General features: G+C 44.9%; 1 protein-coding gene across 14 annotated transcripts in view; it reads right to left on the bottom strand.

Moving 5' to 3' along the window:
• adgrl2a (adhesion G protein-coupled receptor L2a) overlaps positions 1-13364 on the bottom strand; it is an 840245-nt gene that overhangs the window by 124040 nt on the left and 702841 nt on the right. For all 14 annotated transcript variants that reach the window (XM_059983762.1, XM_059983755.1, XM_059983763.1 and 11 more), the window contains one exon: positions 8792-9592. In XM_059983762.1, coding sequence (XP_059839745.1) covers positions 8792-9592 — 801 coding nt within the window. The remainder of the gene's footprint in view (positions 1-8791; positions 9593-13364) is intronic.

Genomic DNA, 13364 nt, shown 5'->3' on the forward strand with positions numbered 1-13364 from the left:
GACAATTTACAATGACCAATTGACCTACTAACAGGTACATCTGTGGACCCGAATGAAACACACTCGCACGTGGGAAGGACCTGCTTACAGAGGACGCCGGAGTTGAATTCCAGACTCCGACGCCACGAGCTGTAATAGCATCCCACTAAGTGCTGTACTACCATGGCGATGCCTCAAGAAGGCAGCATCCATCATTAGGGACCTCCATCCCCCAGGACGTGCTCTCCTCTCACTGCTACCATCAGGGAGGAGGGACAGGAGCCTGAAGACACACACTCAGGAACAGCTTCTTCCCCTCCACATCAGATTTCTGAATGGACAACGAATCCATGAACAATACCTGATTTACTTTTTTGCAGTACTTATTTAACCTTTTAATTTATAGATATAGTTAATGTAATTCACAGGTTTTATTGCAAAGTACTATGCCACACAACAACAAATTTCACAACATATGCCAGTGATATTAAACCTGAACATGAGAAAATCTACTGTAGATACTGGAAATGCAAAGCAACGTACACAAAATGCTGGAAGAACTCAGCAGATGGTGGGGGTCCTGAGGAAGGGTCTCAGCCCAGAACATGCACTCTTTACTCTTTTCCGTAGATGCTGCCCGGCTTGCTGAGTTCCTCCAGCATTTTGTGTGTGTTCTATTAAACCTATTTATGATTTTGATTAAATAAAACCATACCTTTCCAGGAAGGAATCTAGGGCCTTTTGGTGCCTGATTTTCTGTAAAAAAAACTATAAATGGCTGTCTGAGTAACATATGAAAATAATTTAGGCTAGGGAAGAACAAGCACATTAAACCTATCATGAGATATTAGGTACAGTGAGATTCAAACTGCATCCAGATAATTTGTAGACCTTTTAATGTAATAAACTCATATTAAGGATACTGCCAACAAAACTGATAGACTACAGCACAAGTCAGCTTTAAGTGGCCAACACTCATTTGCGAGTTGATTGGCTGGAAAACTATTGAAGGCGACAGGAATGGCTTAGCAGTAAAGATTCTCAGTCCAAAGATCAAATGTCAGATTGGGACACAGCTGAGTGAATCAATGTAGTGGGTGGGGATTAAAAATTATAATCGATCCCCAATTTAGAAAATACAAAGATTCAAAAAAACAAACACCGTAATATCTTGCCTTAAGAAGGTAGCCATTTTGATGATGAACTCATTTAGATGCAGATGTGTGTGTCATGTCAATTCTTATTATGGCCTCTCCTAAGGGATAATCATCTTAGATGTCTGATTTTCAGCTGTCTGATTAATAATCTAGTACACTTAGTAAACAAGGAATCTATTTTCCCCCTGAGACAACAGCACAGGGCAAATCCACAAGCAGCAGTGCATTCCAATGACACATTTTATACACAGTAATTAATCAAAAATGCAATAAAAACCTATCTTGCAATGTCTTGCGAATATTTCTAATCATCTAGGGCTCGTTCCAGTGCAGTCAGAACCCAGTGAAAAAGCTTGATTTCGACAATTAATTTGAATAGTGCAAAAAAAAATTCATTTAGCTGACATCATTCTTTTCTGTATGGATTATAATCACTAACTTATCACCTGTAAAAAATTATGTCTGAATCAACAGGGTAACGTTTTATTTTTAATATGTTTTACTGAGACGAGGCCTTTCCTTCCCTTCAAGCCATGCCACCCAGCAATCTGTCGATTTTTATCTTAGGTTAATCATACGACAATTTGCAATCACAAACAGGTACATCTTTGGACTTGGGAGGAAACTGGAGCACCTGAAGGAAAGTGGGGAGAACATACAAAATGCTCACAGGCAGCGGCGGGTCATTGGTTGTGCTAACCACTACACTACATCGCAGCTAACATTAGAGAGTAACTTTAATCAACAGCTCCAATTTTGGGAGCTCCAGTAAGATGATTTGGGGATGAGCCTCCTTCCTGCCTGCTATCACCTAACTCAAGGGTGATGTGCGGCAGCACTGTAGCGTAGCGGTTAGCACAAACGCTTTACATCGCCAGCAATCACTGTTAGCGGTCTGACTCGCGCCAGGCTAATGCCTGAAGATTTTCCCTGGAACCACATGGGTTTCTTCCAGTGTTATGTTTTGTAACTTCAAAGCATTAAATTAATTCAAAGGAAACATGGAAGTCCGGGGAAGCGGGTCTAACTTTCAGTTTACTTTACGTGAGGCACACATGTATCACGTGGCAACATATTGACATATGCCATTAATGTATTTTTACATATAAACCGTAATTAAGTATTTTAATGAATAGGAATGCTTAATCCACCAATATATATATACAGAATCACTCAAATATCATTGTAATATTAAATGCACAACATCCGGGTGCTCTGATTTACTCCCACAATCCCGCGTTGTGCAGGTTAAGTTGGTGAGCGGCAGCCCCGGAGATGTGTTCTTTCCCCAGCACAGTCCTCACTGATTTGATTTGACGCAAACGGCGCATCTCACTGAATGTTTCCACGTACATGTGACAAGTAAAGCTAATCTTTAATTTTTGATGTGAGTCACGCCTAGCAGCCTTCTAACATCTAGAACTCTACAGTTGTCAGATTTGGCTGCACAGGAAATATACATTTCAGTGAAGAAGAGAAAATGCTTGTGAAAAGTTGTTTTAAGGTTAATTATTTTGACTATTGTGTGATTTTATTATTCATTTGTTATATTTAGAGGGTGCATTCGTTTCACGTCAGTCTGTCTCCAATGTGACAGGATATCCTGACTCCTGCTGGTCTTGGTTCGGTTGCTGCTGTCTTCTTGATAGTGCTATTAACCCTCCAGGCAGTCAACTCTGGTGGCTGCTGACAGCTTTATGTCAAAGCCAGTCTGTACGTGCACTGGATGCGACAATGTGCTTCCATTACAAGCTGTCCCTGGACGACAGACAGGTTTGGTTTTTACATAGAACAACAGAGTATGAGCCTTTTGGCCCACAATGTTGTGCCGACATTTCAACCAACTCCACGATCATTCTAACCCTTCCCTCCTACACAGCTTCTATCTTTCTATGTGCTTAAGGAGGTGTAAGGCACTCCTTTCCTCCACTAATCTACAGGTCACCCTTTTGTCAAGGTGTAGCACCTGCTTAGCCCCCAGATCGGGGCCTCATGAAGCCATGGGAGCTGGTGGTGGGTGGTCGTACGGGTAGTCCTGGTTATGTGACCACTGACACCAGGTAGACCATAGAACATGGAATAGTACAGCACAGTACAGGCCCTTCGGCCCACAATGTTGTGCCGACCCTTAAACCCTGCCTCCTATATAACCCCTCTCCTTAAATTCCTCCATATACCTGTCTAGTAGGCTCTTAAATTTCTTTGAGGAGTATTGATAATGGCTGGGGTCTCCCGTCATCGTCGTTCAGCTCTACACCTTGTGGCACATCGGGCAGCATTTTTGCCGTTCCTTTAGCACTTTTTGTCTGCTTCTACGAAACCAAGTTGCTTGCTTGCGGTCAACCCAGCAAGGATGGAAAGCATGCAAAGAGCCCAGGATTACTTGCCTGGAAGTCCAGTGTGGATGCCACTACACCCCCAGCTGGCTGAGTCATTAATGTAAATGCCCCTATTGCATATTGGCTTCACCATCAACCCCGGCCGTGCATTTCAGGCACACACCACTCTCTGAGGAAAAAACAATCTAGGACATCTCCTTTGAACTTCCCTCCAATCACATGACATCTGGTATTAGCCATTGCTGCCCTGGGAAAAAGCTACTGACTGTCCACCTCACCTATGCCTCTTATACTTGTATACAGTCAATTTTGCCCTTTAATTGTAGAATACTTAAAAAAAATCATTTGATTTGGTAACAATTCCTCCACAATATTGTAGTGAACAGCTTCAAAGACACATAAGACTGATAGTAAAGAACAATTCTACTGTATCTGAGGGTAGATGGCAGGCCTGGTGAGAGAGGTCCTTGCCTGTCCAAGCATGCCAAGTCAGCTCTGGTGGACTGGGCTGGTATGATCAACAATGGGAATTAATGGCCAGGAAGGCTTTTCTCAACTCTCTTTGGAGAGCAAAGCGCATGACACGGCTCAGGAGAAGTCGTGGTCACCCAGTGCAACCAGGAGGACCCCAGTTTGTGACAACTACACATAGCACTGGACATCCAAGTTCAAGAAAGTGGAACTGCCCTGCTGCAATGGCTTCTCCAATTTAAAAGCTCTCCTGTCACTTTTGGATACGATGGACAACATAAGTGAAAAGAGGAAGGAAACTGTTTTGGCTTAACATATGAAAGACACTTGATGGTTCTGGGCCTGTGCTAGGATGGTTCTAGGACAGAAGGTTGGGTGGAGGTGGGGGGAATCTCACCGAAGCCTACCAGATACAGAAAGATGTTTCCATCAGTAGGATGCAAGCTTCAGAATAAAAAGGCAGTCCCTTTTAGAACAGTGATGAAGAATTTCTTCAGCCAGAGAGTGATGAATCTGTGGAAATCATTGTCGCACGGGTTGTAGAGGCCAAGTGTTTGGGTATATTTAAGGCAGAGATTGATAGATTCTGGATTGGTAGTAAGGGGGAGGGAATGAGGAGAAGGCGGGAGAATGTGACTGAGAAACAAAAATGTTGTATTGTACCTCTCACAAACACTTCCTCTGTCAGCTTGTTTCAGATGCGCTCAACGGTGAATAGGACATTTTAAATCTGCCTGCTCTGAGAATGATGTTGAAAAAGAATCACCCATGATTAAATGATGGAGCAAGCGATGCGCTGAATGGTCTAATTATGCTCCTGTTATCACATGGTCTAATAGAGCACTGTGCAAAACTCTTAGGCACATATTTAATACCTAGTTTACCTAAAATGTTTCTTTCATTACTGTAGTAATGTTATGTATTACACTGTAATGCTGCAGCAAAAAAAAAACAGATTTCATGACATGTGAGTGATGATAAACCTGATTCTGATACGGGTCTCCATTGTGGACTGAGAGTGGGAAGGGGGCAGGGAGATGGGAATCATGGTTGGAGAAAAGGCGGAGGGAGTGGGGAGGGAGTGGGGAGCACCAGAGTGGCATTCTGTAATGATCAATCAACCAATTGGATGGAATCAAACCTTGCCCGGAGTCTCAGGGGTTCGGTGTGTCTCCAACTGTGTCACCCTCCCTGTCCCTGGCACTCCTCTGCCACCTATCCCATGCACTCCCCCCCCACGGTGCTCCACCCTCACCATTCCCAACAATGGACACCGGGGCACCCTGAAAAAACCCACACACCCCATACAGGCTCCTTAAAAATGACATCGGAATTGACCTCTGACCTCCAACGTCCCAAGCTCTAGTAGTGTTGTGCTAATCACTACCCTACCATGGCGCTCTATGTCGGACAACAGAATTTAATAATATTCTGGGAGTTCCTTTGTATGTAAGGTTGTCTGTAAGCCTGATGTTGCTAACTAGGGGATGGCTGATATATCAAAGATGCATGACTTTCGACCTGGCAGGAGTAGGCCTTAAATTCCTAGTTGGCAGAGTAGCCCAGCTGGCAAGGACAGGAAGGGCCTTCCTCTGAACTATAAATCTCTCATGATTCAGTGATGCAGCCGTCCCTAAAAAAAAGTATTGTGTAGGTGTTGGTAGAGTCTGTGTTTATTTCAAACGAATTATTGGACACATCTCCTCCAAATTTCACTGAGGCGCACAGAATGTCTACCAGAACTTCCCCTCCTTCTCTGTAAACATTTCCTGCTTTAGTAACTTCATCTCAGACACCACCCCCACTCGTCAACCTGCTACCGTGTAACTTCTTACACACCGCCCACGCATGTGGAACCAGGACCCCTGTACTGCTTTCCCTGATAGTCGTCATCTCTTTTCCCTTTGAAGCAGATAGAGTGGATGTGGAGAGTGTATTTCCTACAGAGAGGGCACAGCCTCAGAATAGAGCAGGGTTCCTCAACCTGAGGGTCCTCGGACTGCTCAGTAAAGAGTGGAGGTCCATGGTATAAAAAAGGTTGGGAACCCCTGGAATAGAGGGACTTCCATTTAGAACAGAGGTGAGGAGGAATTCCTTCAGCCACAGGGTGGTGAATCAGTGGAATGCATTGTGAAGGCCATGTCATTGGGTATATTCAATGTGTAGGTTGTTAGGCTCTTGATTAGTAGGAAGTCAAGGACAACAGGGAGAAGGCAGGAGAATGGGGTTGAGAGGAATATTAAATCAGCCACGATGCAATAGCGGAGCAATCTCAATGGGCTGAATGGCCTAATTCTGCTCCTATGTCTTATGGAAAGTCTTCACCCACTTGGCATCATTAGCCACTCCTGCCATGAACTATTAACTAACATCATTTAGTCTTTTAGTTTTAACTGACATTATTTTGTATTTTATTTTCATGTTTGCCCATTGTAAAGCACTTTGAAATACATTGTTCTGTATAAAAATGCTCAATCAATAAGTTATTATTATTATTATTATTATTATTATTACTATTAACTCCATGTGAAATGGAAATTTTTTCACAGAGATGGGGATTTGACACCGGTGTTTAAGAAGGCAGGAGGAACACATGCCACTAAGTATCACTGAGTGGCAGAATTATAAAGTCAGTCCCAAACTGGGACAGATTTTGCAGTACAGACCCACCAGATTTTAGCAGATGTGATGCTGGAGGAACTCAGCGGGTCAAGCAGCATCATCGAACAGACGAGGGGTCTCGGCCTGAAACGTTGACCGTCTATTTCCCTCCACAGATGCTGCCAGACCTGCTGAGGTCCTCCAACAGATTGTGTGTTGCCACCAGGCAACTGTGTGAACCAACAAGTCCGGGAACAATTATTACCCCTCAACCATCAGGCTCTTGAATCAAAGGGAATAACTTCACTCAACTTTACTTGCCCCATTATTGAACTGTTCCCACAAACAATGGACTCACTTTCAAAGACTCTTCATCTCATATTCTTGATATTTATTGCTTATTCCTTACCATTAACTTTTTCTTTTTGTATTTTCACCGTTTGTTGTCTTCTGCACTCTGGTTGAACAACCAAGTTGGTCAGTCTTTCACTGATTCTGTTAAGGTTATTATTTAGTACACCCACAAGAAACATAATCTCAGGGTTGTATATAGGAACCTATATGTATTTTGATAATAAATTTACTTTGCACATTGAAGTCCATCACAAACACACTGTATGGTGTGAGATGTGTTGCTCTGTGGCCGCAGTACCGTGCAAGTCATGAAAATTCCTCTAAGTGGAAAAAAACCCAGAGCCATATAGTGCAAAAGAGGAATAACGCTTCATGGGCCATTCAGAAATCTGATTACAGGGGAAGAGGCTGCTTCTAAATCACTGAGTGTCCGTCTTCAGGATCCTGGAGCAGTACTAAGTAAAAAAAAGAATCGGAAATATTCCAGATGGAGAATGTCCTTAGTAATGATGCTGCATTCTGAAGGCACGACCTTTTGAGGATGACCTCAATGATGGGGAGGGTTGTTGCTCCCCATCATCTAGAACACAGGGATGGGCCATTTGGTCCACAAAGTCTGTGCTGAACATGATGCTGAATTAAACTACAACTCTTCTGATCCATATCCCTCCAATCCCTTCATGTTCATGTGCCTCTCCAACAGACTCTAAACACCATTGTCATAGAACGCCTAGCAGCCCTTCCCAGATACCAATCGCTCACTGTGAATTCCTACCTTGCACATCTCCTTTAAACATGCTCCTTTGCACCTTCAATGCATGACATTTCTACCGGAGAAGAACATTTCTATCTCCCTTTTCAGTACCTCTTATAAACTTCGTTCAGGTTTCCCCTCAGACTTGACCACTCCACAGAAAATAACACACGTTTACAGGTTTGAGCTATAAAGTGAGGCATGTTCTCTCTGTGTGTCACTCTCTCTCAATTTCTGTCTGTCTGTTTCTCTCTCTGTCATTCTCTCTCTCTCTTGCTCTCTATGTCACTATCTTGCTTTCTGTGATTCCCATGTACGTTCGTCCCTCCCCACTTATCTCCCTCATGGTATATAAACCTGCAAGCAGCCTAGGAGTTACACCTGCCCATTCACCTCCTCCCTCAACTCCATTCAAGGCCCCAAAAACAGTTTACCCCGGTGAGGCAACACTTTACCTGTGAATCTGCTGGGGTCGTCTATTGTGTCCAATGCTCCCAATGCAGCCTCCTCTACACTGGTGAGACCTGACGTAAATTGGGGGACCGCATTGTTGATCATCTCCGCTCCATTTGCCAAAAGTAGAAATTCTTGGTCGCCAACCATTTTAATTCCTATCCCTATTCCCTTTCTGACACGTCAGTCCTCGTTGAAGATGAGGCCACCCTTGTGGTGTGGAGCAACACCTTATATTCTGTCTGGGTAGCTTCCAAGCTGATGGCATGAACATCTATTTCTCCTTCTGCTAATTTTTCCCCTCCTTCCCTCTTTTTCTATTCCCCACTCTGCCCTCTTACCTCTTCTCACCTGCCTATCACCTCCCTCTAGTGCCCCCCTTTCTTCTCTTTCTCCCATGGTTCACTCTTCCTTCCTATCAGATTCTTTCTTCTCCAGCCTTTGACCTTTCCCACCTACATAGCTTCACCTATCATCTTCTAGCTTCCTTTCTCTGGCTTCATCCCCCGTGCTTTCCAGATCTGAAGAAGGGTCTTGGCCTGAAACTTCGACTGTTTATTCATATCAATAAATGCTGCCTGACCTGCTGAGTTCTTACAGCATTTTGTGTGCGTGTTGATCTGTGATAATCTACCTTAGGTGAATACACAACTTTGAAAGAGAGATCTTTCTGGAACACTGACCTTGTGCTGGGTCGGGAGGTCCAAATTCCAGTGTGTACCGCAGTATGAAGTAGTTATTCCAGACATACAGCAGATTGTCCCGTGGATTGTAATCCACAGCAGCCACGTGCTGGTAGGGGTTGGGAAAGGGGATGTCCACGTACTCCTCTCTGTTGAGGTTAGTGTTGTAGGCATAGTCAATGGAGTTCTTGCCTGTCTCACTCTCGTTGTCCTCATACACCGACCGGACCACGTAGAGCACGCCACAGATCATGAAAGCGTTGGAGGCTGAGCGCTTGTCGTACGATGTGTCCCAGGTGCCCTCGAACCGCAGCGTGTACGGGTTGAGCTGGCTGACCACCATCATCCCATTGTTCTGCTCGGTGGCGTAGATGACCCACAGGCCGTTCTCGTCCACCGCCAGGTCGATGTCAGACTTGCCCCCCCACCTGTAGGGCGAGGTGTCGTGGTAGTTGGCGTTGGCAATAATGGCCTCGCCACTCTTGATCCGGGTCCGCAGGTCGAACTTGACAATGTTCCTCGTCCGCTCCTTGTTGAAGAAGACCGCCCCATCATACACCACAAAGCCGGTTCCGTCGACGCGGTGGGGCAGCTTGTAGGTGGTGGTGTGGCGGCCTGAGGTGAAGTCCTCCAGTGAGGCATACTCCATCAGCGTGTCCGTGCGGTACGGCGTCCATGGCATGTAGTAGATCTTGTCCCCAGCCTGTAGTGGGTCTTTACACCAGGCACCAGACTGCTGCTCAGCCTCCGTTACGTAGGCTGACTCCACAATCCCTTTCAGCGTCCCGGGGCACACAAAAACTGCAAAGATAAGACGGGCAGCAGAGGAAGGAACAAAGTTAACATCTCTTGAACAACTTAATATTGCAACAGCAGTTCAACTCAACAGGTGGGAGAGTGGCGATTTTGACTGAGAGCTCTGGCAAGAGGAGATGGGATGCAGGTTGAAGCAAGGTGCTGGGAGGGGTGGGGAGGCAGGTGGTGGGGGAAAGAGGGTGAGGGTGCAGGGAAGGGCTAGGGCTGCATTTCTGCAATGGGAAAATGCAAGAGGCAGAAGGCATCAGGACGCAAGTCCAAGAAGCGACGATAAGCCAAGACATGCGGAGGGGAAGGGATCCAGAAGCAAGGCAGATGACACCCAATGACACAAAAGAAGCACTTGTTGCGTCTCGGAGTAGATCTCCATTGGGACACCAGCAACAGCACCCATCACCTTGAGACATGAGTGGATGAGGCACTATACACAGTTCAGAGCTGGACTGAGCAGAGGTTCCCTGGAGAGATACCGGTGTTAATAGGGTGGGTGAGGGGTGGTGGAGAGGGCATGGGTTCTTAAAGGGGGTCAAACAGCCAAAACAATCACAAGGAACCAGAGCGGGACTGTGCTGGATTCATTACCTTTTTGCTCCACTTCTATTTTAAGCATTGGGAGAGAGAGTGAGAAAGAGTGCAAGAGAAAAAGAACAGAGATTAACATGATTATCGTCAGCTTCTGCCACACCTCAACAAGCCGGCTCGTTAACACGCACCGAGGCAGGAGGGAGAGTGAAGTTAAAACTGTGCTCCTGGCTTGTCAAATTGTACATCAGTTGCACAATATTATTGACTTTTTTATTTAGAGTTACTATTATTTGTTTTTGTCCTTACATTTTTATAGTTTGTCTTCTTAAGCACTTTGGTTGTTTGTCCATCTTCATTTGTGTATAATTTTTATTTGTTTATTTAGAGATTCAACGTGGAACAGACCCTACTGGCTCTCTAAGGTGCACGGCCCAACAACACGCCTACTCTACCCCAACGTAATCACAGAACAATTCACAATGGCCAATTAGCCTACTAACCAGTACATCTTTGGACCACGTGAGGAAACTGGAGCACCTGGAGGAAATCCACAAACACACAGGAAGGAATGTACAAACTTGCTTACAGCAGATGCCGGAATTGAAGTCCAAACTCTGATGCCCTGAGATGTAATAGGATCGCGCCAACTTGTATGCTACCATGACAACTCCATCTTAACAATAATAATAATAATTATTTTTTTGCATTTGCACAGTTTGTCTTTTGCACACTGGTTGTTTGCCAATCTTTGTGTGTTTTTTTTGAATTGATTCTATTCTCTGTTCTACTGTCAATGTCTATTAGAAATTGAATCTCAGGATAGTATATGGTGGCGTACTCGTAGGTACTTTGATACTAAATTTACTTTATTCTCACCTGTTTTACTGTGATTTACAATACGCAGTTTACAATGGAGGCAGAAGAGACACTGGAATTGGCACACCCGATCTGCTGGAGGAACTCAGCAGGTCAAGCAGCATCTGTGGAGAGGGAATGAATGGCTGATGTTTTGGGTCATGACCCCTGCAGCAAAGCTTTCCCCTGACTGACGCTGCTTAACCTGCTGATTTCCTGCGGTGCTCGCCACACAGTACCTGCATTACCACAGGCATGGATGGAATTAATAACCTGGGTTTACTTATTATATTGGTGGGTAGCTCACACAGAACCTCTCCAGGATCAAGGATCAACTTTATTCACCGAAGAACATTCACATGGAATTTGCTGTGGCGTGTTGGCATGACATACAACAATTCAACAATTATAAAGTATGAAGCATATTAGAAGTTACAGCTTAAAGTAGGGATAAGGAATAAAATGTGTATAAATAGATAAAGATCAGCACATACTAACAATGTAAGCAGCATTATAAAAAGTTAGTGTTTATAGTGCAGTGACTGGTGTAATAGATAGAGGGGGTGGGGTTGGCTAACTAGAATGGTTGATCAGATTAACTGCGTGGGGAAAGAAACTTTACAGATGATGTGAAGTTTTTGTTTTAATAATTCCTATACAGAAGGGAACTTTTGGAACAGACAGTTGCCTGTGTAGTATGAACACCAAATTCTCCTTCAGTTTTGTTTTTCTTTTTTCCCCTTTTCCCTCCCCCTTCCCTCTTCTATTTCCCCACTCTGGCCTCTTTTCACCTGCCTATCACCTCCCCCCAGTGCCCCTTCTTCTTGCCTTTCTCCTATGGTCCACTCTCCTTTCGTATCAGATTCCTTCCTTACTTGTATTTTACCTTTCCCATCCATCACCAGCCAGATTCTTACTTCATCCCTCTCCGCCACCCACCTGGTCTCACCTATCACCTTCTAGCCTGTCCTCCTCCTCCTACTGCACCTTCTTATTCCCGCATCTTCCACCTTCCTTCCCAGTTCTGATGAAGGCTCTTGGCCCGAAATATCGACTCTTTATTCCTCTCCATATCTGCAGCCTGACCTCCAGAGTTCCTCCAGCATTCTCCGTGCGTTGCTCTGGATTTCCAATGCGGTATTGTCTGCCTGAATTCTCAGTGTAAGAATCTATAATCGCTCTATGGTTCATAACACCACCACAACCATCCAATAGTGGTGTAATGGAGTTATAGTGCATGGAAACTGGCCCTTCAGCCCATCTGTTCAATGCTAACCTCGATGACCCAACCAAGCTAATCTATTTGCCAGCATTTGGCCCAGAACCTCATTAACATTTCCAATGTCCAACAGTCTCTTAAATGACGTTATTAGCCTGCCTCCGCCTGAATTGGTTGGACTTTAGTCCCTGGACCATAGGAGAATGAGTGGAGATTTGATAGATGTATTCAAAATGATGAGGGATAAATGCAAGCAGGCTTTTTTCCCGCTGACGTTCGGTGAGACTAGAATGAGAGGTCATGGGTTGGGGTGAAAGGGGAAATATTTAAGGGGTATGAGCAGCGAGCGGAAGTGGTGGATATAGGTTTGAGAGAAGTTGGGAGGGGTATGGAGAGATATGATCCTGGTGTGGATCAATGGGCCTAGGCAGAGTAACTGTTTGGCATAGACTAGATGGGCTGAAGGGCCTGTTCCTGTGATGTAGAGCTCCAAGACTGGCAGTTTGTACCACTTACATACATACTGTAAAAAAAAATTGCCCCACAAATTCCTATTAAATCTCTCCTCTCTCATCTAACTCCTATGCCCTCGAGTTTTTCATTCCCCAACCACAGGAAACAGACTTGAGTACATTCACCCTATGTGAGACCCTCCTGGTTTTATACACCTCCAGGTCTCGAAGTCCAAATTAAGAGAGGGGTTCTGTCATGGCTGTTCCTTGATGGCCTCACATAGGTAAAGGACGGAGGCACTGTATCTCTCTACCTCTCTATTCATTTATTTATTTGGAGATACAGTGGCCATACCAGCCCAACGAGCTGCACCACTGAGCGACCCACCGATTTAACTCCAGCCTAATCACAGGACCTACAAGAGCACCACATCCTTGTTATGGTTTGGAGGGCTGCGTGCCTCAATAACCTGGAGAGCTACATTGGCTGAAGTCAGAGCCTTGTGTGTTAGCCCTTGGTAGGGCCAGCCATGCCAAACAGGTCAAAGGGTAGAGGCCAGACCAAGAGTGGTCCACCAGCCTTCCAGGTTCGGGGATTCAGCTCAGGGCTGACAACTCTGACCGGTGAAACAGAATTGTTATGGAAACAGCAATGAAGAATCCTTCTACATCTGAGTGTGACGGCATTCCCGAGTCTCCACCCAGG

Source organism: Hypanus sabinus, chromosome 11 (assembly GCF_030144855.1).
Source record: "Hypanus sabinus isolate sHypSab1 chromosome 11, sHypSab1.hap1, whole genome shotgun sequence".
NCBI lineage: Eukaryota > Metazoa > Chordata > Chondrichthyes > Myliobatiformes > Dasyatidae > Hypanus > Hypanus sabinus.